Source organism: Hippoglossus stenolepis, chromosome 8, assembly GCF_022539355.2.
Source record: "Hippoglossus stenolepis isolate QCI-W04-F060 chromosome 8, HSTE1.2, whole genome shotgun sequence".
Taxonomy (NCBI): Eukaryota; Metazoa; Chordata; class Actinopteri; order Pleuronectiformes; family Pleuronectidae; genus Hippoglossus; species Hippoglossus stenolepis.
In genome coordinates, this window is record NC_061490.1 from 25,554,942 (window position 1) to 25,581,888 (window position 26,947).

Sequence of the window (26,947 nt, forward strand, 5' to 3'; positions counted from 1 at the left end):
GTCCTTTTCACATTTTGTTGATAATCAAGCTGTGTCCAGACACTTTGTGTAGTTTGTGTTTCTCCTGTGACAGCAGCAGCAGGTTGTCGGGTCAGACTCGTTCACAACAACAGGAACATGTGGGGAACATCCAGGCGTCGGCCCTCATCACCAAAAGCTCTGGAACCTCCTCGTCTTTCTGAGTTGACGTCTTCGTCTTCTGCGTGTACGGCTCCTCTTCTTCCTCCTGAGATATTTGTGTTCTTCCAGTTTCACGTCACGTGTTAGAAACCTCATCAACACGTCCACTCGCTCACTGGGAAACTCTGACATGTTACGAAGGGGCTGCAGCAAAAGCTCTGGAAAATGTCCGGAGCAACCGACTCTGACATTTGCGTTTTCACCTTCCGGATAATTTCAGGAAAATGTTTGACATGCATCTACTGTATCTGTGTAGGAATCTAAAACGTTGGAATCATCCTTTGAACCAAGTAAAGTTTCCCTTGATGCCAGTGAGCAGTGATTTGTGATGATTCGGATGAGTCAACGTTTTTATCATAAGATGTAACTGGTGTGAATTGGTGCAAAGTCAAAATGAGTAAAATCAGTGCTGTGTGTTATGTTTAAACAAATGTTGTGCGCTTCTTAACTTCACAATCTATGACTAGATCCTGTGACAGTTCAACATTTCAGCTCACTTTCATTAAGAAAACAGTGTCGGACGAAAGCTTTGAATGACATTTTATTTCAGTACGAACAGATGTGTAAACAAAAAGCACAAGATGCAAACTTTGCTTAAAAAAACGTGATTAGTTCTCTCATCTCATCTGGAAAAACCAAGTTAATCCTCTGCTTTTTCCTCCAGTTTGGTCTCAGTCCACAAACCTCGTCTTGCACATGTAAGATGTCAAACGGCCGCGGCCCCCGACCGCCTGCAGACGTAAAGCTAAACGCTCCTGATGTCTCATTATATCAGAGCCCAGTTCTTCAAATGAAACAAAACCAGATGCTCGTTTACGTTTGGCAGCAGAGAAAGAGGCTGGAGCTGAACCTGACAAACACAGACAGTAAAACTGTTTGTATTGATGAAGAGAAATCAACACCTGCTATTGAAAACACGTGTGAAGCTTTTTGTTTTTCTTCCCGAGAACAACCATCTACACTTTGTCTCATAAATCGCTGGAAGATGCTCGAATGTGCAGAGACGCTAAAACAACACCAGTTAAAAACGGACAAGTGTTTCGGGACTCGTTCACACCTCGTTGGGTTCAGAGCTTCAGACTCTTCAGTTCAGTCTGAACCTGAACATCAGGTGTGAACGGTTCCTCCGACCAGAAGAGGAGCTCTGGGTCTGGATCAACCTGAACCTGGTTCTGTTGGTTTGCAGTGAAAACACTTTGTTGGAGAGCTTGGACTTTTGGACCAATCACAGGAAGTAGAGACAGAATTAAACAATGGAAGAAGAAAAAGAAGAAGAGGAGTACTGTAGTATTGTGGAGTACTGTAGTATTGTGGAGTACTGTAGTACTGTAGTATTGTGCCTGATGGTGCTGAAGCTGGGAGTAATACCATCAGGATGTTACCGTGGCAACCACATCAGACGCCGTCTACAAACCAATCAGAGTCAAGTACAGGTAGACTCCGCCCACGTAGGTGATGACGACAGGACGTACGTATGGCAGACAAAATTCTTTAGTCCCTAAATTACAACGTGAAACCAAAACTAACCAGATCAAATGAAGCTGGTTCTGACTCATTTTCACTTTGTGTGTCAGTTTCTTGAAGTTGCAGAATTCAGTCCATGTTCCCACATTAAAGGTCAGTTCCACTTTATCACCTCCGCACAGCAGCTTCTCCTCACCACAAAAACTACCGAAGCCATACACACTTGGTGGACGGGGGGGAACTCTTTCACTTTTGGAGCAGATTCCATTAAGGGGGTATTTGAACATTTCTGTGTACGTGGTTTGTGTATTTATCTGATCTCAATACATGCAAATGAAATATGGTGATAAAGTGGCCGAGACGTTGAAATATGAAACAAACATTTCTCTCACAAGTGATGATGAAAGATGGACGAAAAAGAAGCGAAGCAGTAAAATGTTAATTCAGAGACAGAAGCAGACGACAGTTTGTTAACTTCCTTTTTCAAATACAAAATTAGATGTTGGGCTGATGATCAGTTCAGTTCAGATCCAATTCTTCTCTTTTTATCATTAATCCAATAAACAAAATAAACATTAATCCATGAAACCGAAACCAAGAGTGAATCCTCAGCTGTTTGAGTTTGAGGAGCAGAAACATTTTCCTCAGGCTCTGATGTAAACTCAAGAGTGTGAACGTGCCTGAAGTGACGATGAGATGCTGATGATAAAAGAATTCATAAGGCAGCTTCAGCAGGAGGTGGAAGCTCCACCTCCCCAAACAAACTCTTCTCCCCGTCGACGGCACAGTCTTCGTCAGGATGGAGCGAAGAGGAGGAGGGATCTCTTCACCTCCTCTCCTCTCGTGGGATGTGTGGTCATAAAGAAAGAGAGAAGGAGGAGGTGAAGATGCGAGACAGCAGAGTAGAAAAATTAGACGTCAATCTCTTCACTCCGGGGAATCTCCTCCTCTTTTCGGAGCGGAGGAGGAAGAGAGGATCTCTCCATCCTCCCGTCCTAAAATCAGGTGGAGTAGTAGTGGTCGTAGGAGTAGAAATATAAATAAACAAGATGTAAAAGGAGGTTTGTTCAACACCTCCTTCACATCCTTTTCTTTTCATTCTGATCTCCGTCTCGTTGCAGAGTCTTGTTAGTTCAGAGTTTCCAACATTTCGCGCGAGGACCGTTTCCTGGGAGATGCGGCCGGCTGGTGCGTCGGCTGGTTGGTCGATCAGTGTTTTCATGGCGGACGGCGACGACGGGGCGGACGCCGTGTCAGTCGGTGGGAACGGGGACAACGCAGATGTGCAGGAAGTTGTCAGGGTGGCTGAGGTGTTCGCTGAGCCACTGCAGAGGCGTCTCCAGCAGCGGCTCGATGCCGTGGATCACCACCTGGTTCTGCTTTGGCTCACCTGGACGGAGAGAGACAGGAAAAATACGTTAATAACAATTAGTAAAACATCTTTTATTTAAATTTTTAAAGCGTTTAACTAATAGAAGAAGTATAAATAAAAAGAGAGCAGGAGGGAAGAAAGGATCAGAGGGAAAGAGTAGACACGGAGAGGAGGACAAAAAGAGAGAGTAAAGAAAGAGGAGAAAACGACAAGAAGAGTGAAAACTATGGAAAAAATAGAATATGAATATAAGAAGAAAAAGGAAAAAGGAGGGAAAAATAAGAGCAGTAAATGTATGAAGGGTCGAGATAAGAGGAAATGAGCAAAGGAGGAGAGGGAAGGAAAGAGGAGAAAAGGAGGAAAGGACAGAAAACAAGCGACAGAATAGGTAATCAGAATAAAAAAGGGGAAGGAAGCAATGAAAAGGAGGAGAGAAATAAAACTGGTGAACAAATGAAGGGGGAGGGGAGGAGCGAGGAGAAGAGAAGAGAAGATAAAGAAAATGATAGATAGAGGGAGAGAAGAGAGAGAGATGGTAAGATGAGGTGAGGCCGACCACATCAGAGATCAGTGATACCGCGGGTGTGGTGGCTGAGAGAGAGTGAGGAGAGAAAGTGTGTGTGTGTGTGTGTGTGTGTGTGCGTGTGTGTGCGTGTGTGCGCGTGCGCGAGTGTTGTTCAGCTATGAACCAGAGCAAAGTGACAGTTGATTATTTTAGCGCTCGTCGTTGAGTGCATTTGAATTTCAAACTTTCACTCTGACAGCTCGTGCTTTCAGACGGGCGGCGCCGCCCTCTAGCCCGATGACCTCCTGGAGGTCGAACCCGCCCGTTACTGAAAAGGCCGCGACCGCAAATCAGCCGTTACAAGAAGCGGCAGCTTTCTCGACCGTCTCAGCCGTCGTGTGATTTTACGATTTGATTTCACGCTCGAGCTTTATTTTTATTTTTTTTTTTACATGAAGTGTTTTACAAAGAAGGAAGTGATGTCGTGAAGCCTGAATCATAGTAACCCCGTAAACCGTCAAGAAAGATGGACGACTTAACAAATCCAAAGTGTCTCAATCACCCCCTGGTGGCTGGATGCAGTACAGGACCCTGTCTCCTCGATGTTAGCAGACGGGACACGGACCAAACTAAGAAAATCTGCACATTAAATTAAAGTTAAAGTTAAAGTTTCTGTCACTTTAGGTGTTTTTTTTACCAAACTGATATTTGTTCAAGTTGGATTTAAATTAGTAATTTGATGATATAAAAATGAGATCAAACATTCTCTCTAAGTGATTTCCTATCTTATTAAAACGCTAAAACATTAAAAAGTAAAAGTGAACAGAAGTGCTGTCTTGTTTCTGCATGAGGAGTTAGATCTGATACCAGAAGATCACAAAACAATAAAACCACAAAATATTTAAGTAGACAAACACTTCAGATAATAAAATAAACTTCCCAGGATTTGTTGAACATATTTTCTAATTATTTTCCCATACTTATTTAAAAAGTTGTTATTGTTATATCGAGCTCCCTCCACAGTTCAGTATCTCGTGCTCAAGTTGATGACACAGGTTATTAACATTTAATCACTTTAGCTTTAAATCTTATAATTTCCTTCTTGTAAATTAAATTCTACAATTTAAAAAAAAATATTCATCTTAATGGGAAATTTTAACTCCTCTGGATTAAATCAGTGAATTTATTTTGATCTTTTTACCATAAGAATTAGAAGCTTGAGGTCGGGTATTTGAACTTGATTCTAAAACATGTTTAAACAAACTTTACATTTTGTTATGTTTCACTAGAAACTCGTCAGACCTCAGAAAAAGCTGCTGTTTAAAGACAAGGAAGAATTTTAATCTCACCTCCGCAGTGATTCATGTTTCAAGACAAATATTTGTGCAGTTTTTGCAGAAATGACGCATGATTTGATCGGCCAAAGAAAAACAGAAACCACGTTTAAGAAGAGCATTAACATGAAAACAGTTAATTCAGATGTTTCCACTCTGGTTGGTTTGAGAGACAGAGATTTAAAGTTATGCTTTCAGTTTAATTTGAAAGTAGAAATATATGTTAAGGTCCATGCAAGTGGTTCTTCAGCTTCAAGCTGAGAATGACAACTTTCTCTCACACATTCAGGATGTCTGCATGTGCGTGAGAACGACAGACAATTATGGGCCTTTTCCTGTCAATCACTCTGGACCTCAGCTCCCACACACACAGACACAGACAGTCACAGTCACACACACGCACTCAGGTTGTTCTCATTCACCCGCCGTGCTCGTGACATTTTAGCTCCACGTAATATCAGGAGGACGGTTGAGGCAGAGCGCTAACTGTCGCTCTGAGAAGCGGCTCCGCCCTACACCTGCTCACAAACTGCAGCGTGGACGACAGTGATGTCACAAGAAACTGTGTTAAAACTCTGCTCAAGGGAGAAATTACAGATGTGCACACTCAGGACAGAGGTGGGTGTCAGAGGTGCAAACCTTTGCTGATCGCTGCTGTGATAAAAAAAAAAATATATATATAAATATATATTTAGAATTTCACTCAGTTGAGCACATATGTTAAAGAGTACTAAAGAGTCCAACAGTCCCCTTAAATTAAATCAAAGTGCACTATAATAAACACACATTTCTTTTTTCAAAATGCACAAGTTATTACTGATACTCACTGAAAAAGCTGCAGGATATTTAGTAAATCTATCTATAACGGTCTATATAATGGATATGTAACAATATATTCATATGATCTCACATTGTTACTGCAGTAAAAAATAGTTTTGCTCGGTAAGGCCTCTCCTCCATTTACCTACATTCATATAGATCACCCTGCGTTTCCTGTTCTGTGCACAGATGAAGTGTACTTTTTATTGCACTCTAGACTTTCTCTCCTTGCGTACTGATCCTGTATTGAATTACACAGCGAGTGTTCTCCCTGTCATTTTAGTTTTTCGGTTGTATTTATGTACGGTTTGTTTTTTTAACGTCCGGCTGGGACGGAGAATTGCAAACAGAAGACTGGACTGATTTCTGCTGCTAAATAAAAAAAAAACATTCACTGTAAATGTTTGCTTTTTTTAAAGGAGCTCTGGGGAATTTTTAGGTCACTGGAGCAATGGAACAAACCAGGCCGGTTAAGTGAGGAGAAAACCAACTCATTCACAAACAGGAAATATTTAGGATTGCTGGTGGATTAGATGAAAAAAAGAAAAAGAACAAAGTGGTGTCTGAGTTTAGTCTGAGGAGCAAAGGTGGAGAAGTTGTTTGCATCGTTGGCCGTGTGCACTCAAACCACTGAGCCACAGGGTTTGAAAAAAAAAAAAAAGAGAAAGCAGCTAAAATTCAACCTGTAGTGACACAAGATCCTGTCGACTAGAAGAGCGGCTGAAGAAGCATCAACCGCAAGAAGAGAGGGAGCTTTACTGCTTGTGTGGTTCTCAAGAAAGGAATCAAGTGCTGCGATAAATGAGGTAGAAGCACAAAGAGTAAGAAAGAAGTGGAAGAGTCATTCGTGTCAGTTGAGATGAATCAGTTTAAACACTGATGCCGGAAAAACTGCAGCTGTTTGAGTTTAGAATTTCAAAATTAAATTTTGTTCTCAGTGTTTGAATTTGTTTTGTATCTATTATTTTTGGTCTTTAAAGACGAGAAATTCAAGTCTTTTAAAATCATACAAACAGCACAGATGTTGTTCCACTCAACCATTTTCATTTCAGTTTCTTTTTCTTTCTCCACCAGATGAGCTTGTTTTCTCTGAACTGTGCTTTACAGCAGGAGAAACATCGTAATAATAATAATAATAATAATAATAATATAAATAAATAAATATAATATAAAATCCTCATAATTAGCAGTTGTGTCTTTATTGCGTATCTACAACTACAATTTATTTTATGACATACTTTGTCAGACGGTCAAACACTGAGGTCAACCTGGTCCCAACCTTGAGAAAATCCTCAACTGCAAAGAAAGTAAAAGGTGTGAATCCCACCTAAAAGACACCAAGAGTGAGAACACACTTTCTCTGGCTCTTACACGCACACGCACACTCGCACGCACACTCACACGCACACGCACACTCACACTCACACGCACACGCACACGCACACGCACACTCACACGCACACTCACTCCATTTCTTGGTGGTGTTTCATACCCATCTCTAACTAAGCCCCGGTTCTTGCCTGGCAACAGGCGTACAGAGGTGGGTGGAGTTGGTGTGTTTTCACAATCTCACTATGACAAATGGGGGAAATTCACAGTGGGCCACGCCCCCTCACACACACACACACACACACACACACTCTCCCACAAATACGCACTCAAATACATATTACTGTCGATCATCATGAGCCACCTGCAGCTACAGCGCTCAGACACACATGGTCAGTCTCGGTTTATCGGATTTCGGTCATCGTTTGAATTCCGGCAATAAACACGTTGTTAACAGCTGCGACATCGGAACAGCAGAGACGTGTTAAGACTCGAAGCTGAGGCGGTAGAAAACGGCAGGAAGAGAAAACCGAGCTGCTCTGATCATTTCCAGTCATGTTAAATAATTAACTTTGACGGCGTCAATTCACTCATGTACTCACGTTCGTGTGACAGGTAGCTGAGAGCAAAGAGGTTCATTCAACCATGTGTGTGAGCTGAGAGCTGAAGGTGGGGATCCGTGTAATTCTGACATTTCTGTCGTGACTTAAGAAGGAACAAAATAAACAGAAATGTGTTCAGAGCACAGACACGAGTCTCCAATTGCTCCCAAGGTGGAAAAATGACGGTAAAATATCCTGGATCCGGGCGAATAGAAGAGAAACAACAACACCTCCCCGTTTGTTACCTTAACACTGGGTTCCTGTGACCTTTGACCTGCCAATGAACAAAGGCCGAAAGTTCCTCAAATCAAAAAATTGTGCATGTTACAGTGTTTTAAGATGTTAACTACAATTATCCTGAATGACGCAGCTCATCAGACCAGATGGAGAATTTAAAGTATAAACAACCATTGGATAAATTTGCTCCAAACACGAGTAAATGATTAATAAATGGTTTTCTTCGGAAAGCAACTGTGACGGCATAAAAACCGAACTAATATACCCACTGACCCACACACACTCAGATACACACACGCTGATACACACACTCTGATACACACGCCCTGTGGTTGAGTGGTGCACGACTTCTGGCCAAGACGACATGTTTTGTCAGCCGAGCGAAGCCAACCACGATTTAGGAAGACCGCAATGGAGCGCGCTCCTCACAGCCAAACACACAGTCTGACTGCATGACTGGCAGCCGGTCACACTGACTGCTCGTAACCAACTGTTGACGGACTGGTGGACGAAAATAACGCCTGGTTTTCTCCTGAATAAGCTTCTTTTCAATGAATCAGTGAGTTTAGTCTAAAACCAAAATTGTGAAAAATTACAAATGCAATTTCCCACAGCCCAAGATAAGTCAAATTAATAATTTTGTCCAAGCAACCGTCCCCAACACAATCTATAGTTACAGAAAACAGCAAGAGGCCTTATTAAAATAAAACTTCTATTGATCGTCCAATCAGTGCACGAGCCAACTTTTCACCTGGTGTGAAATAAATAAAAAATCACATTCTCTTTCTGTCATATCCAAAATGTCATAGTGAGCTCTTGTGAGAACACAGCAGGAAAATGTCAGTAAAACTGTGACGTTTCTAACATGAAGATGAAGAAGAGGAGGCGTACATGTAGAAGACGCTGATGAAGACGTCAACTCGGAAAGACAAGGAGAGGATGAGCTGTAAACAACAACACTGATCTTTCCACAGCAGAGTTTACGCGTCATGTCCGGCCTCCTGCTGTTCCCCACATCTTCCTGTTTGAACGAGTCGGACCCGACAACCTGCTGCTGTTTCAGATGTGAAAGAAAACTTCTGCAGATTAGTAAGAAAATTATTCTAGCAACACATCCGCCACACTGTTGTTTCTACTGATTGAAAAGTGCATGTAAACTTTCGTATACTGTTGATAGCTGGGAGTTTTTCATAAGCTGACCAGGGGATCTAAGGAGCGAGCACTGTGTGATGTTCACAGTGTTTTTACATTAGTAACACCCACGTGCTACATGGCTTGTAAGATGTTTCTAATCGAACCAAAACTACATGATGATTAATGTCAGTGATCGTAACCCGTGTTTATTTTTAAGATAAGATCTAACACGTCCTCCTGAATTCCACCAAAACATCTGCAGCCATTTTACAGTAAAGCTGCACGGACACAATAAGGAAAGAAAAAAAAAAAGATCTCAGCTGATCACATTTGAATCAACAATAGTGCGAGTCATTCAGCTTGAATTCCCCTGTCTGGTGCACATCTCACACGCCCGCGCACATGAACCATTACCCACTATCTGCTGTATCAAAACCGCCACTGAAACCTGCACATCCCCCTTGAGCCTCTGAAGTGAGCCGACCCGTTTGATGAGCACAAGATGCATTGGCTCCTCACGCAGCCTGCGAGGGGGAGCCTGCCAATAGTGAGTGGGCTGTACCACAGATGTGACTGAGACGGGGTAGAGGGGGCGTGAAGGAGGCTGCGGGGAGGGAGGGGTCCGGGTGGGGTTGTGGGGGCGAGAGGGGCGGGGGGTTTCCTCAGATTGTTCACAGACAATAATCGATGTGGGTGTTTTCGTAATAAGGTTCACCTCCGATAAATATGTGGAAAAAAAAAAAGCTTGCTTGATGAGAACTGCCTGTCATGTACGCTGTGTCATGTGTGGGCTGCATCCACCATATTCCTGCCAAGACCTTGCTCAATAACACACCTGGCTAAAAAAACACAAACAGCAGGCGTCACTGCTGACCGCTGCTTACAGGCACATGTTCCGAGTTCTGAGGGGGAACAGCGGCCCGACGGAAACACAGACTCTTCGGCCGCGGCATGAGCATGATTTGGGAATCCCCGTCTTTGTTCCTTCCTAACTCGAGCCACCCCCAGTTGTCTGCTGCGACTGGTTTCTGGGTCCCACAGGGGTCAACACCGATCCTCCCCGCAGACATAACAGAGCAGGAGACTGTTTGAAAAACCTTATTATTTGATGTTTGAAAGATCAGAGACGCGGAGCACCCCAGATTTTCTTTTTGTTATATGTTAGGGGTCCCGACAGAAAAGAAAAGTCCTCTGAACTTGTGAACAATACTACCAGCAAACCCCCTTCCACCGCCACCACTGCCCCGCCCCGTCCCTGAACACACGTCCCGGTCTCTCTAATCCAAACACGCCGCCATAATCCCCGGCTATCACCCGACTCATCTACCAGCCGAGGAAGAGGTGGAAACCAAACAAACGACAAGAGACAAAAGGGCCACTTTCACCTTGATCAGCCAGGCAGGCTGGCAGACTCCTCTGGGAGGGAGGAGAGCGGAGAAAAGCAGAGACTTAGCGTCAAAGACATGAAAGACGTCTACGGCAGACAGGGAAAATGTTGAAGACTACACCTGAGAGGGAGATATAGACGATCAAAGGGAAAAAATATTGTCTTAGATCGGGGGGGGAGACCGTCGAGGCAGAAAGAAAAAGGAAAAGAGGAAGCAGATATCTCCACGTCAGTCACGCACATTTTTAAACAAATGTTCCAACTGGCCAAAAACTACAGAACAAATTAAATGAATGCAAAACATGTGGCAGTCGAATCCTTCAATAACATCATTGCACTTGGCAGCTGATATTGTTCGGAGATGTCAGGTGATGGCTGGATTACACGCTGCCTGAAGCCAAAAGCAAAAGGAAGGGTTTCAAATGTACAAACTGTGCAACCATGACAAGTACTTCTGCAAGAGAGTGATTCTGAGTTTTCCCAGTGGAGGAAAAGCTCTTTTAACGGAAAATCTCACATAATCACTCAACACTCATCATCACAAGAGCAAATTAGTAGCAGGTCTAGCACATGTGTAGTGGGGTCAGCGTTATCTCCGGGCCTGTTGCTATAAACATTTAGCTTTTTTCAAGTTTGCGCAGCTGCTTCTTTTCAGTCGCGGTTTTCACAAAATCTAATTTCTTCTATGCCATAAAATGTACATTTAAAAATAGGCTTTTAGAACATTGTGTCCACTCCGACTTTTTGTCTGGACGTAGAACTCAGCCCAATGTTCATGAAGAGGTTTGTGATGTTTGATGAAACTGAGTGTGAGAGTGTCAGCATCACCATGGTGACAACATGAGAGGGAATGTTGGACAGACAGGTCGGCAGGTAGACGGGGGGGGTGGGGGGGGGGATGGTTCTGTCTTGTCTGTGCAGGTGAGTCTCCTGTGGGTCGTCTGTCCTAACACACTATTGTCTCCTTATCTACTTCCTCTCTCCTCCTCTGCAGACGCTGTTTAGACTGCCGCTCGCTCCCTCTCTCTCTCTTTTTTCTCTCGCTCTCCTCTGCCACAGCAGCAACAACACTTTGACGGCTTCTACGTTAAATCTACTGTTTGATATAAACACACACGTGAAAAAGAACATAAAGATTTGATATATGTATGTGAAGAAATGAGCACATATTTAGCTGATTTTCAGACTCGTGTGTTGTTTTCTGCTGCACAAGAATGTGGGATATTTTGCATAATATATAAATCATCATGTTTTTACGAGGAACTGTTGTATGTTAATTTATCCAGCTAATCCAGTTTAGTTTAATCGTCCACAAGATCATTAGTCTTTGTTTAATTTGCATTGATTAGTTAGTTTTGGAACGTCCGATTTATTACAGGAGACCTTTGTTTGCATTCACGAGTATTTGCTTTTAATCGGTTTATGTTCCGTATATTGTTTTATTTAAATAAACAGGTGAACAGCTTTCTGTGCAGCAGCAGGACTTTATTTGCCGAGACTGAATTACTGAAGGTCACTTTTACAGTTTCAGAAAGAAAACCTGCAAACAGCCCAATTCAAACACGCAGGTCGACAGCTTCTGGTATCACGAGTCTTTTTAGAGTTTCTATCTTGTTTGTAAAAACTCAACTAACTAAGAAATAAAGTAAAAAAAGATCTCAGCTCATGTTAAAACACTTTTTTATATTTGGAAAGTTATCAAGTTCACTGTATGTTATGAATGACACATGACAGTAGTTCTGGTTATGACAAGAAGTTTTCCTTCCACCTAAAAGAGAAATCTCTTTCTCTATCTCTTTCTCTATCTCTTCATCTTCTCTCTGTTCGCCCTCATCTCGCCCCCAGTGGGTGTTTTATCAGAGAGAGTGGATCTCTGACATGTGTCGTGTGGCTGTGTAAATAAAATAAACCTGAGACGCGAGGCGCTTCTCTCTTCTCTCGCTTCTGGAGGGCGACGGGGCCCGGATTTGATCAAGCAGGCAGAAATCAAACATGGCTGATACTGTACGTCACACTGTTAGCTCCTGGTAATGTTTAACATAAATGAGGAGGGAGTGTGTCGGTAATATTATCTTTTTATTCTTAATATTGTCTGGGATTTCTAATGTTGTTCACTATCCCAAAAATGTGTGTGTGTGTGTGTGTGTGTGTGTGTGTGTGTGTGTGTGTGTGTGTGTGTGTGTGTGTGTGTGTGCGTGCGTGTGCGTGTGTGTGTGTGTGTGTGTGTGTGTGTGTGTGTGTGTGTCTTACCTTCATTTGGTATAGCAGCTGGGTACATTTCTTTGAGCATGTTGCCAAGTGTGTGCACGTTGCCTTCAGGTGAAACGGGGCGAAACAGTCTCTGGATGAACGGCCTATCGCTCATCGTCTGTAACGAATCAGAGCAGGAAATTATCAAGAACAGCAGAAATGAGACATATTCAAATGTTCTGCATCCAGTAAAGGAAGGTCTGTGTGTAGGGACATGCTACAGTGCGAGGAGTCTGGACCAGATTTCATATGTTAGGTGTGAAACAGCTGATTTAAACAACAACTGTGAACAGTGGCTCGTGTTAACAACCTGCCCATCAGCTTTGCTTTAAGATGAAGGATTAAAAGGAAATGCAAAGAGAACATGGGAAACATATAAACAGACTTGAGCTCGTTTCAAACTTGCAATTGGAACCCGAACTTATCGAGACATCCCAGAGGAGCTGGACGCCAGAACTCCAGGTTACATTATCTCACAGCCATAATTACCAGTGATCAGAATGTACTGTACTTGATAAGACAGAGCAACTCACCAAGCTTTGTTTAAATAAAACCAAGAGGAGATTTCAAACATTTTAAATGCTTTATGCTCTTTAAGCAAAAAAACCCCCCCAAATTTCCATCTGGTAAACACAAGGAACCGTTAAAGATTTCAATATTTTACTCATCAGACAAGGAATTGTGGAAAAAATGAGACCAAAAATCCTGCGTCTGGGACTGTTTCAAATAAGGTAACATGACGGGAAATTTGAAGGTGACGAACTATCACTGGGACGTGATAGTAGGAGGACTCACCACTAGGGTGCATTTAAATCATGTCAATGAGCAGCCCGTTGTTGGGAATGAGCCTGACCACTCAGAACGGGATGTTTAGCAATCTGCAACATTTCTACAGATGTTACAAGTGACGCTGACATGTTTCACTGATAGAATCAGTCTGGAAGTCATTAACTTCTGCTTTAGTGAGTAATCGACAGAAATACAGAAATAGCTTCCACCCAGCCTTGAAATCCTCTGTTTCTCCCCGAGCTTCTCAAATGGAGAGAATAGTGAACTGACTCTTAATATTAGGTGACATTTTCTATTGTTCCCTGAAGTAGAAATCCCCTTTTGCCCTTTTATTGCTCTGCAGAGAGGTTGGAGGTCACTGAGATGGTGATGTTTAAGAGTTTTACACAGTAGCAAAGTGGATGTTGTTGCAATGACGAGGTCCTGACGATGTGACCTCCTCATCAGCTACTTATCACTGTGATCTAACATCGTATCCGGCTGTCGCCTACTATGCGAACCACTCCGGGTGAGAGCGACCGCTAAATGAAGAACAGCTATGGAAAAGCTAAACAAATGTGACGTACGCAGCAAACATCCTCATGACTGATTCTGTAGCGATCGAATCTAAAGCCACAACATTCCATGAGTGAGATGTGCGGGAAACGAGGTGCTAAATCCCCAGCCGACACCAGACGAAAGTCTCGTACTGGACTTTGATTCAAGGGTCTCGGGACGGAGGGTCTGGTGTCACGTACAGACGAGCGCCAGCCTGAGCAGTGGGACTCGAATGGAGACGATGACAACTGGCTGCAGATGAAACTACATTTTGAGCAGCAGTTTTCAGTCCTTCATCTCATCATCACACTCATTTGTATTGATCTTAGTCGGATTAATAACATTTTTAGAATTGAATTTAAATCCTATTTTAAACAAGCCTGGTTTATATACTTGTAAATGTAGCTTGGAGTCAATTTCGATCCAACTACAACTGAATTTAGAAACAAACTCCAGCAAATTGAGTCCAGATATATCCAGAGATTGTGTTTCACATATGAGAAACACAGCAGGAGATTGTCCGGGTCAGACTCGTTCACGTTTTGGGAAGATTCAGGCGAGGGGCGGAGCCTGGGTAGAGCACCAGGACATGACGTATAAATTCTACTGGTAAATCACGTTTTCTTTTTAGAAACGTCATCAACCGGGAAGTTCCAGGACGTTTTCCTGCGGTTTTCTCACATGGACTCACACAGACATTTCTCAAGCATTTTACAGGGAGGCTGGTGGGAATAGTTCCAGAAACATTGACTTACTCAAACATGTACGTTCCGACAAACAACCCTTCTGGAAAACGTAGGGAAATTGACCAGACTTCAGTGCAGGTTTGAAATTATAATTAGTGACTCGGCGGTGTTGTGGGTTCTGAGCGCTTCAAAAAAGACCTACAACTCAACACTGTGCCTGAACGCCTCTTGTTCAGATAGCGATTGTGCAAAGCTCAATTCCTCCTCACTACACCTGTTGTACAACATGTCATATCCACCAAACTGCTTCGATGTGTTCGACACACTTTACGCTGTGCTCCTGTAAATCCAGTCACTGAATCTGACTCTGGTATGTCAGCAGGTGTGTTATTTTGTAAATGTCAAATGTCTCACTATCACTTTGCCGAATAAAAAATTCAGTGGTTCTAGTTACCATGCGACCCGTGTCCTCAGGGCAGCGGAGAGGGCGTCGAGCGCTGGACACCGGCCAGGAGCTGCTGTCAGGCGCTGACTTATGTTTGCCCATCAGTTAATCAAGCACCTTTCTGTTCAATAGTACACAAGCTAATTTTACTAATTAGTTCTGGGACTGAAAATGTGTTAGTCAACGTTTGACTGGAGTAAAAACTCTGATGCTTTATTTGTATTGGGTCAGAATTAGAGCTGAATAATGTGGTTGAAATCAATATTATCTGGTACTGACTTGTTCAAAATAAATAATCAAACAAAAAGCAGATTTCTCACGATTTCTCTATCTGATAAACTGAATCAATTTGAGTTATTTAACTATTTTCAATATTCTAAGCCTATATCACAAGATGGCAAAAAGATCACACACAAACTAAAAGAATCAAATTGGTTTCTAACACAAAACTGAAATCAAAATATTCACACATTCAAACACGCAGAAGTTTGTCAATTTAATCATATCAATCGATTTAAACACATCTTTTACAATTCCATTCCATGAATAGCCCAAAAAAAGGCAGTAATGATGAGCTCAGTTGGATTCAAATTATTAAAAATATAAATTTCTGGCCCACACAGCAGCAGAGGGAGAAGCTGTCGCATCGGAGGAAACTTTGGCGCAGGCAGACACCCAACCTGAGGTGTCAAACGGAGAGTCCGACACACAATAGGGCCTAATCATGAGGCTGTGAAAAGGAAACCGGCAAGGACAGGGATCGAGTAACCGAGCGGTAACTACACACCACAGGGCCAGGCGCGAATAAACGAGGGGAAGGTGCCGGTGGAGGCGCGAAGCCGGTGCTCGGGTTACGCAGAAAGACTGAGTCACTGACAGGAAGCACAACGTTTCGTGCGGGATCATCACCGAGAGCCAGAGCAGAGAGAGTGTGCTGCTAAGTGACAGCTACTTCTTTGCATTTTTTAATACCCGGCCATGAATAATTGAGCCGCTCACCACACAAAGAAGGGGCAATTGATCCCTGGGGAGAGAAGCGTGATACTGTTTGGATGGAGACACTTTTCTTTTCAGCCGGTGCGACACCTTAGCTGGCACAGCAGCACATGGCGACACAAAGAGAGCGGCATTAGGATTCAGGTGAAGAGAGGCGGCTCGCTCTCGCCGACTGAAAAGCCCAGCGGAACTCAAGACGTTGCCTAATTGACGGTGGGGATTCAATCCGTCTAATTGATGGTAAAACAATGGACGGGGGGGGGAAGGGGGGGTGCAGCACTGTCAATCAACAGGAGTTTCCGAGAATGGAGAGGGGTCAGAGAAAGCATTTCCACTGAACGCCGAGATCAACCATTCCGAAATTAAAATTCCAACCTCATTTTCTCAGGACACGAAACGCACACCTGTGGAGGAGCGACTCCATCAAGGTGCATTGGATTAAATTATAAATCATTTATCCCTGAAGCATCACGCAAGCTTGACCTGTTGTTCAGTACTTCACCAATCAGACATCTCCATATCCTTCTGCACCTCCACGTCACTTCACACAATGCCTGTCAAATTACCACCAACTCATGAAGTTACCTGTTATGATAAGAGCAAGGGTTTGAGATTCTGCCTCTTCTACCACTTTGTGGTTTCAAGTGTCAGCGCACTGTGCAACACCATTTTGAAGCCTTGAGTTGGGTATTTTCTCCAGCGCCATCTTGGTTTTTTGAAGCCAGAAGTGACCATATTTGGTGGAGCGGGGGGGTGGAGCCTGCCTGGGAACGCCCACCTACACCTGCCCCCTGCACCCATTGGACGTTACTGGCGGTTGCGTCCACACACCCGGCGCTTTATGGTCTATTTGACTCTAAATGATCATCATTTACTAAATGAACATCAGCTGTGTTGAAGAAGACTTGAAACTAGAGATTGAGACAAAATCTCCTGAAGAAAATGTTCTGATTTCTTTTAAAACCAGTGGACTCATTCGATTTTGTTGTGGATCCGGATCAGAGGACAGATCCAGCTACTTTTTCCACTTTCCTTAACGAACTGAGACAGTGATTTTCATCCAGATTCGTGGATCTGGATGAAAACAGGCACATTTAGGGGACTGATATCGAGGAGTGTGTGTAATCTGGTGCAGATTATTGGGCCTCAGTGGAGGTTTGTCCTCTGAGGTTCTATTTTTTTAACGTCATTTTTAATTGCTGTGAATTATCTACAGTATATATGCATACGCCTCATAGGTAGATATATCAAAGCTGATAAAATAGGTCCAGTGAGTGATACCACTAATTTCTATATTTAAAATGAGCTTACTCTTTAACCCAATAACCAAATAAACCACAGACATGCAAACAAACCTCTGAGTCTTTCAGCTGCTCTGCAGAAGTGACAGACCATAACATCTTTGTAACTGAGTCAAGTTTGTATTTGAAAGCTTTAATTTACTGTAAATGTGGAAAACTAGTTTTTTCTTCCCCGGCATAACAGGCATATCACCTGTAGCCCCTGGCATGATTACGCACGACTGTTTCCAGCATTCCCATGTTTTGTAATTGTCTGTGTAGTCACCACCTCCCCCTCGTCTCAGTCAGCCATTACAAGATATCTGGGAGGCAATAAACCTGCATTCTTTGAAGCATGGCCGCTGCTCCGGCACCACAACACGGAGGTGGGTGGAGGTGAACTGACTGCTCTTGCATCGGGGGCTAGTGAGTAAGCACTGAGTCACAGAGCGGGAACAGAGAGGTCTACCTGTCGAGCAACAATGTAAGAGGTCTTTAGAGGCAGGATAGTAATTTTCACTTTCCGCGCAGCGAGACGCTCGGCTCCCTCTGGCTCTTTAATTCCCAGAGTGGTGTCACCGCTGGAGCAGGAAGATGCACTGGCAGCCAAACAAAGCCCCCGCCGCTGGCCGGAGCCAAGGGCGCGGCAGGCCCATGCACAGACGCACACAATAATAACACACGGGCAAAGGGCTCAAGTGGAAGCAATTGAACTGACAAAGACAAACACACGAAACGAGTGACAGAGGCTTCATGCGAACACATATGGTGTTGGTACACTGAACAAAACTCTTTTGTTCTTTAAGCAGTGTATCCACACACAAAGTTTATATGTTGGAAACATGTGCATTCATTACCTTTATCTAAATAATACATATTCATATAAGAGGCCCAACAGTCTCCTCGTGAACCCACATTTAAATTAGATCTGCACCAAATTTCTCATAAATATCAGCCCTCTGAACAATTCCTGGATCTGCCCTCAGCCAGATCCGCACAAAAGTTTTAAGAAATCATTCCTAACCCAGACCACATCCTTCCACCAAGTTCCATGGGATTTTGTGTGTTAGTTTTTGTGTTATCCTGCTAACTAACAGACAAACGCAGACTAACACACAACCCAGCAAACAACGTTTATAATGTCACAGATTTTTTTTTAAAACTAATAAAGACAAATGAAACTTTACAGGGACATAAACGAGAATTAATATCTCAGATTTATGACAAGGACAGAAAGGTGGACTAACTATTTTTGTCTTTCAGGATATAGGGCAGCCACGCACGCACGCACGCACGCACACGTGTCGTCCATGCCCATGAGGTGTCTTCGTCTCCATACGGAGCGCAGGCCAGACGGAAATGAGCCCTCTGTTATTTGGACTGAGTGTTGTCATTAATTCTGTCTGCATCAAACACAGCACATGTTATTTACACTAAAGACCACAATCTGGCTTTGAAGGACTATGAGTGTGAGTGTGTGTGTGTGTGTGTGTGTGTGTAGGACGGACAGGGGGTGTTCCTCTGTATTAGACAGTCTCCTGCTAAGTCATCCACGGTGACTTCTGAGTGCCAAACGGCTTTGTTCTTTCCAACATTTCTGCACCGTTTCTTCACAATCTCCTTTTCTTCTTCTCTTTGTGGGTTTTGTCGCATCGTGTTGGGTCTTGTCACAACAACTCACTGGATCTTCCTCTTAGCCGTCGTGATAAGCTCCGCAGCGTCACCACGCAACTCGACTTTCACAGAACTCGAGCTCCGCTGTTTGGTTTTGTTTGTAAACTGATGTGTTGCTCTTTGATTAAAGGATTAAAGTTCTTACAACCTGCTTTTCTATTTCTTTTGTTATTGGCCGTCATATCGGTAATATTACGATTGTACCCATTAAGTTAAATGTTAACTAAACAAGAAACCCGAGCGGTGAAACAATCAGACAGGTGGTAAACAAATCCCATGATGGGCAAAACTCAAAAAACGCCACTCCAGGTATTTTTAAGATGATTCCGAGCAGATTGAGCCTCTGCTCCTCTCCAGACTCTCCGAGCCTCCTCTGCTTGTAAACATTTAGCAGTTTGTACGATAAAAACCGCACCATCTCCGAAACAACCCAGACTTTTCAGAATCCAAGCTTATTTTCTCCAGCGGGCTTTGAAATCACACAGCCAGCCTTTAAAAGGGCTTTGATGCTCGGACTGTCACAAAACCAACTCGGCTCATAAACGGCTGTGGAAACTTGCAATCTGGCCACGAAAAAAGGCTCGAAACGAGTCGGAGCTGGGTCTCTTCTCCCCGCCAGCACTTACATGGTTTTATAGCTGCAACAAGTGCACGTCTGAGAGGGCGGGCCCTGTTGGTCGGCCTGCATGTTTCGGTCGGCCACTTTAAAGACTTATGTTTTATAGCTGAACACAAGAATGTTTTTGTAGAAGTGTAAAATGGTTTATTTACACGCCGAGGATGTGAAAGTAAAAACACAAAAGCATTCATGAGGTTTGTGAATTTCAGGCAAAAAACCAGTCCAGGCTGACAGTGACAGACAGCGGCTCCTCCACCCTCGTTGTTGTGCGAAATGTAAATGCAGCCATATGTGGAGAGCGGCGGCTCATATTAAAAAACGCTGCATATTCAATGATAAATCATCGCAGGGGGGGAATTACCAGCCGTCACAAGAGATGTGATTATGGAACAATATGCTTTCGGATGTTGCGTTCTGTTCTCAACATCTACAAATCTTGTTCTGCTTCAAAACATGACTCAGATCATTCGAGGCCGAATCTATTTTCTGTCCCGTTTGCTGTTCCGTTTACTTACGTGATTTTTCCTAACACGTCCTGACAGGCTCTAAAGTTTAATGCCTTTACAGAACTCGGTGACAGCGAGGGGCCTTTCTGTTTGTTGTGATTTGAGATCAAGGCTTAGCACGCACATTCAACTCAAAGCAGACTGTCAACATGTTTTTGTTGCAAAGATCCAGATGTTTTCCAAATCTTCATTTCCCTAACTACTCTGGATTCTCTTCAGTGTCCAGCGAGATTAGAAGGAGTTAAATTGCATTTAATTACACTGTTTCTAAACATTCCCTCAAAGTGCCATGTATGATATTAAATTAACTTCTTCAGTCGTGTTGTGTGATTCCTAAACTGTTCAGTACCCTGGAGGTTGTCCAATTAAATCTCCACACTCCCATCTTTTCCTGAGCTGAACCCCAGCACTTGACTGTGTTCCCCCGCCGTCTGGCTCGCAGCGCGCTAATGTTTTCCAGCCGCTTATTCATCCTCTCTTATTTCTTTTTCTTTTTTTAATTCGTCCAAAAAGGGAATTTTCACCTGAGTCAGGGCAAAGCTGCAGAGGTTTTACGGAAACACCCGACGTGAGGCCGCTTGTCTGCCTACGCCTCGATCTTACACTCAACCCTCCAGCTTGCCCACCGGCTCATCCTGCTTCAGTGGAATTGAACCAAAACCGAGGAGGGTCATGGATATCAAATGTACAAATGAATAACCTCCAAAAAGCACCTAGGGATACGCAACACTATACTTTTATGAGTCTGATTATCCTATCACACGTCACATGGAGGGTTAAGAGAGCATCTGTGAAACAGTGAACTCACAAACAGATACACAGAAGTTATGTTTCTTTTAACACTTGAACATTGAGTGAAATTTAAAATGACTGGATACGCAGGTTTGAGCAGATATCAAGATCCAGTTAATCTGTGGCTGTCACTGTGTGCACATGAATGTGCCTTTGCTCAGAAAAGAGACTGACTTACTATCAGACACTTACTCATGCGGTTTGAAGACCGGTATTATGTCAGGCATGAATGCTTTGTAGCTTTGTTGTTTGGTTTCCAAACTGAGATTAAACAAGAGAGCATTGTTGGTTATTTCAGTGATGAGTGTCCGGAGAGCCTTCAGTTGCTCAATATGAAAGGTTGACAGGTAACAAGATGTTGTAAAGACCTTTCTGCAAATGTGCGAGTGCCAGAGGGGAGGTCAAATTCACCCTGTCTGGGTCTTAAACTGAACTAAGGGGATTAAATGTTTGTTTTTTGTGACTCTTTTGGTGTCTTTCAGGAAGCACGAGACTCTAAATAAAGTGTAGAAAGAACTAGTTCATCAGAACCTGTCTGGTTGGAGGTGATTTCCCTGTTGAAGCAACATCAGACAGACATGGAGGGTTTTATGTTGCCATCTGGCTCCATCTACTGGGCTGACAGAGCAGAGACTCAAAATATACTTCAACTATAAAGCTGCTTTATAAGGCCCCGACATTCTTCTGAAATATTCCGGTTGGGCTCTAAGTTAGTTGCTGAAGTGGCTCATGAGGCCGACCTGGAGGGGAGAAGAAGCCTGTTAAAGTTCTGGCGGTGTAGTTACCAGGTATATCCTGAAGGGGATGTATCTGAAGCCTCCGTCCTCAGTGGGATATTCCATCAGCTTCCTGTTCATGGCCCAGAACTGGTCAAACTTATCTGTGATAACACAAACACGTACGTCAATAATTGTCAAATATGTCTTGGGACTTCATTTTCCATTCAGTGCATAGAAAAGGCAACAGCTAGCACTTTTGAGGCGATTATGTTTTAATATATTAATTCCTGACACGTCCAGGTGAGCAGCAGTAGGTGAGAAAGTGGGTTTGTAAGAAACGAGATGTACTGGATAATTAACTACAAGGGAAACATGTGTTATAGTACAACTGTCCATATAGTGATAGTGATTTTGCTTCCTGACACTTGAAGTTATAGCACACTGCAGGTCAGGTGCTTAATAACAACGCAGCTTCGATCTTCTGGTTGAAGGCTGACGTCTCATCATCAGAAATGATTCCACCCTCCACGTGCTTGTTTCAAACCCTGCCCCTCCCCTCACCTCTCACTTTCTCACGGACCTTCTGAAGATGTGGTTTTTCTCTCCTGGAGGAGACTTTGAACAACCTCTGTTTCTCTCTCTCTCTGTTTCTGGCCCCTTTTGGATGCGAAACTTTTGGTTTAAGTAAAGTTTCATCTCTCACTTTCATGTTTAATAGGTAAGTCAAACTCCTCCTGTTTGGATCGGTTGTACGTTTCTGTATAAATGGAGTTACAGTCATTACCAGAGAAAAACAACATGAACCACACCCTGAGCTTTTTATACAAACAGTTCATTGCATCATCTGCAGGCTGCAGCTTCTCAAGTGTGAGGACTTTCAATTTTATATCATGAAACTATTGATAGTTTTCAACGTTATCCTTGGGGTTTCAGAAATGTTTTTGGGATTTTGACATTTGATTAAATGACTAAACAACCGATTCATCATATTTTTATTCATCATACAGTTGGTGCAACCTTATTTATAACTTGTTGATATATATATTTGAATCATATTTCAGCTTTTAGGGAATAAAATGGTCGTAAAGTAAAGATGAAAGTTATTACCTGCTAACAACTGCCAATAAAGAAAAATCTAGCGCGACTACGATAGTAGATGAAGACACGGTGAAGTATTTGTTTCAGACTGCCGCAGGAAGCAGATCACTGGTGGATGAGGTGTTTATTGAAGCCGCGTTTCATCAACTTGAGCTGCAGCGTTCTGAGCAATCTCAAACCACATGCAGGGTGTGTGTGTGTGGTGTGTGTGTGTGTGTGTGTGTGTGTGTGTGTGTGTGTGTGTGTGTGTGTGTCTCACCGTTCTGCAGACCCATCCACAGCTGTTTGTGGTCTTTCTTCTGCATGTCGTTAACAACTTGGCTCTTGTGCTTGAGGGCGTCGGCCTCCTTGATGCTGGACATGAAGTGAGCCTCGATCACAGAGTTGGACGGACAGTGGAGGAGGTCGCGATCTGGAAAATTCTGACACACATTCCCCATAATTGCATTTTATTTGAAGCTGCGTTATCCATCTATGCATGTATTTTTAACACAAAGGAGCAGGAGAACTCCAAAACAAAGGGGTCAAAATATATTAAATATATTTTTCAAAGGTACTAATCCCAATTTTGTTGTTGTTTAGCTGCCGTCCCATCAGTTTTTGAGCCCCTTCAAACTCCCTTTTGTAAACACTGGCCTCCTTTTAGTTTGAAACCTTCAGGTTGGGCTTTACAAACAGAGACTTTTGTAAACTATGACGCAGACGCCCACGTTCTCTTCCTGATTGGCTCTTATTCATCACATGAATCGACCACCAGCCCTGAATGCAAAGCTTTGCCAACACTTATTAAAGTTCCACCTCGTCGTTGCTTCAAGCAAAGAAATCCCTGCTCTTACTTTTCACCATTGCTGCTCCTCGTTCGTAGTATTTTCTGTTACTAAGCGACCCACTGGAACGTAGACAATCTACTTCCTGTTTACAACACAGTGTACGTGATACTGAAAAACTCATCTGGACGGACGCCTGTTTATAATAAAATATGTTTTAAGAGGCTAAAAAGCTCAATAAGGATTGGTATAGATAAAAATAAATAGTGAAAGAAATTGCTGCTCCTGTGCGTGCACACACATTCACACTTACTTTAAAGTGCACAGTGATGTTCCAGGGTAAGACCGTGTTGGAGGCGTGGAGGTCAAAGAGAACTCCAATTGGATAGTGCCTGTAACCAGGAAACGTAAAAAGGAAAGATGTTACTAGTGTAAACCTTTTCATTCAGCTCAACATCAGACCTGTGGCTCCCAATGTGTTTACATTTACTTCACCAGATGCTAAGCAGGGTAACACCAGAGGATGTAACACCTCTGTAACACCAGAGGATGTTATTCTCACAGAATTATAAATATGTTAAAAGGTCCAGCAAACAGAACTGGTGTCAGTCTTCTTTATCTTTATACGTATGTCTAGTTCTATTTGTCACTTTCTGTGTATTTTTGAAGGTTTTCTGTTGTGCGGTCACACACACAGTAACCATCATAGTCATTTAGTTGTAGATCCGATGAGGCCAACCAGCCTAGAAAGTAATTTAGAGAGTTGTCAAAACTAATGACACAGTCTCACTGCAGGTTATTAAACTCCAAAGTTATGTATCTCAAGTTGATAAGTTTGTCAAAAACTCATCACTTTTGCATTTACAAAACACTTGAGATTTACAGTGAGAAAAGCAAAGCAACAGAACGCCACATCTGAGGGTCTGAAGCTTGCAAACATTTTGATATTTTCATACGATCCTCTGTTTATCTCCTCTACTGTGATTTACTGGGACATTGGTTCTTCCTTGTCTGTTGCAATACTGCCACCTGGTGACTGAGCTTTGTGCCTGACTGTCTGCAAGAGGGCGAGATGAGAACCAGGGCAACTGTAGTTACTGCTGAAGCTGCTCGCTGAGAGTGAACTGACTCATAGAGCTTCTCTCTACAGTTGCAGAGGGTGTGAACACGCTGTTACAGCTCTGACTGGGCGAGACGTGTTTACTGAAGGCAGTAAAACAAGGTACAGAGACGAGGAAGAGAGGATTTAAAGTTACAAGAAACTGATTTTAAAAAGAGACATATTCTGTTGTGATTGGTCAACGTCCTCTCACCATTTCAGTGGTGTTCCTTCATACTCGCACCACATCTCCTCCACGTCCTCGGCCTTCATCACTTTGAGGAAGTGTTTCTTCACTTTGTCGGTGACCAGCGTCAGGTAGCTCACCCTGGGCAGCAGCAGCTGGGAGAGAGAGAGGAGACGTGTCAGTGAAACACTGCAGTCTGGTCCTGTGTGCCGGCATTTGAGACTCAATTTTGATTTTCTACTGTAGGTGCAACTTCTGTTTCTTTGTTTGCTAGCAGATCTAAATCCACGGATCTGGAAAACAAAACAACGAGAGAGAAAAGCCCCCTCGCCTTACAAAGGTGAAACTAAATCTTTAGGAACATATCCCACACCTGCCTTTTGGAGGTTTTATGTTGTCACCAAGCTACGTGACAGCACATTCAAACCGAGCAGAATAACAAGTTGTAGGACAGGAACTTGTGACACCAGTTTCCTCTGAGCTGCAAGTTGCTTTCAAACATGCACTGAACTACAGATAAGATGTGAGAACAAACATGTCCTCATCAGTTGCTGAGGACATTCTCTGGAATTTCTCCTGCCAACAACTTGTGATTTCTTTCTTCTTTGTGAGTTTTTTGTCATGTCTTGACTCCTGCTGCTCTTCCCAGGACCCAACCCTCACCTGAATGTTCCAGACATTTTCTGTTATTGTGAACCACAGGCCTTCATCTGCATCTTCGACGTGTATGGCTCCTCATTGTCATCGTGAGATATCAGTATTGTTTTTGTTTTTAACAACTTTTGTGTTTGTCACGTTGTAGAAACGTCAGCAACACTATCACTTGCTTGCTGTGAATTTTCTGGACATTCACATGCACTCAGACATTATCCAGTCATTTTAACAGAGGGCTGGCAGGAACAGTCCTGGAAATATCCAGAGCAGCTGATTCGGACATTTGCACCCTCACATCCAGCCCCTCTGGAAAAAAAAAAAATCAGGAAAACGTCCTGTTCAGTGTGCGTCTGAAATCATCTTCTGAAATATGTTCTTATGTGATCATATCTATCTATGGAGGCTATGGAGTTATCTGATGTGTCTTTAAATCAACAATAACTCGACACGGCACCGTTTGCACCATGTTTTCAGCCTAAATGTCCTCTGATATCTTCCTCCGGAGCCGCGTTCGCACGTGGATCACAGAGAACGTTCGGGCTAAATGGAGGAAATGACCTCGTTTCAAGTCGAATGTGAATGTCGGTGGGCTTGTGGACACTTGGATGACACCACAGGTTTGTTTCTGTTGGGGTTTTTTTACGTTTTAAAGAATCTGACGTTTCAATTATTTTGGATTTGGCTGCAACTCTGTTTACCCCTGAAACTCCAGAAGTGTTCTGTGGACTCAAACACCTCCTCCATCATAGTGCTGAGGAGATAATGAGTGGATGTAGTGGGTGAACGGTCCCCGTAGCACCAGGTTCACACCAGGACTCACGTAGTAGGGCTCGGCCTCTCTCTCGGTGACCTCGTCCTGGTTCAGGGTGAAGCAGGCGGGGATCCGGCCGAACCACACGTCCCTCAACACGTCCTTGTCATCTGCCATGATGCTCCTGCTCCCAGTGGCACATGCAGACCCAGTTGTCCAGACGCTGGGAGGCACGGGACACCTGCCTCCTGTACAACAACACAGCAAAACAGGCAGTCAGGGAAACTTCCAGCTACACAGCGTGAACCAGGCGGTGCAGCAGCAGCAGCAGCTAGCACGGCTCCAGAGGACGTGCGTGTTGCGTGAGGCAGCTCAGGTCCTATTTACTTCGTCCGGGGGGGGTTATTACCACGTTATTAGTGGAGCAGAAGGAAGTGATTCACAACAACAAGCTGTCAAACTACGCAGCTGGGAAGCAGACGCAGGTTAGCTCCGGGGCTAGGTGAGCTAGCTCAGCCGGTGGAAACACAGCGAGGGGACGTGGAGGGTGGATCCGAGCGGCTCCTTCCCGTGGCCCGACGGCAGAGGGGGGCACACCGGGTCCCCGCGGCGCTGGAACCGGAGGGAAACACTTACTTTCGGTGGATGTTTTCCGGGCAGCTCGGAGGGAAGAAGGCCCGCGACTGTCGATGTTGTCATTCCACTGCTGAGAACCGCCGCTCACCGCGAAACAAC

General features: G+C 43.6%; 1 protein-coding gene across 1 annotated transcript; it reads right to left on the reverse strand.

Annotated features, from left to right (window-relative positions):
* Positions 1-1,404: 1,404 nt before the first annotated feature.
* Positions 1,405-26,947, reverse strand: atg5 (ATG5 autophagy related 5 homolog (S. cerevisiae)). Its single transcript, XM_035163839.2, has 8 exons — positions 26,849-26,947; positions 26,282-26,460; positions 24,835-24,962; positions 23,835-23,913; positions 23,014-23,176; positions 21,723-21,817; positions 12,614-12,731; positions 1,405-3,034 (listed from the first exon to the last, which is right to left on the reverse strand). The coding sequence occupies exons 2-8, from the start codon at positions 26,387-26,389 to the stop codon at positions 2,898-2,900; spliced, it is 828 nt and encodes a 275-aa protein (XP_035019730.1). The 5' UTR covers positions 26,390-26,460; positions 26,849-26,947; the 3' UTR covers positions 1,405-2,897.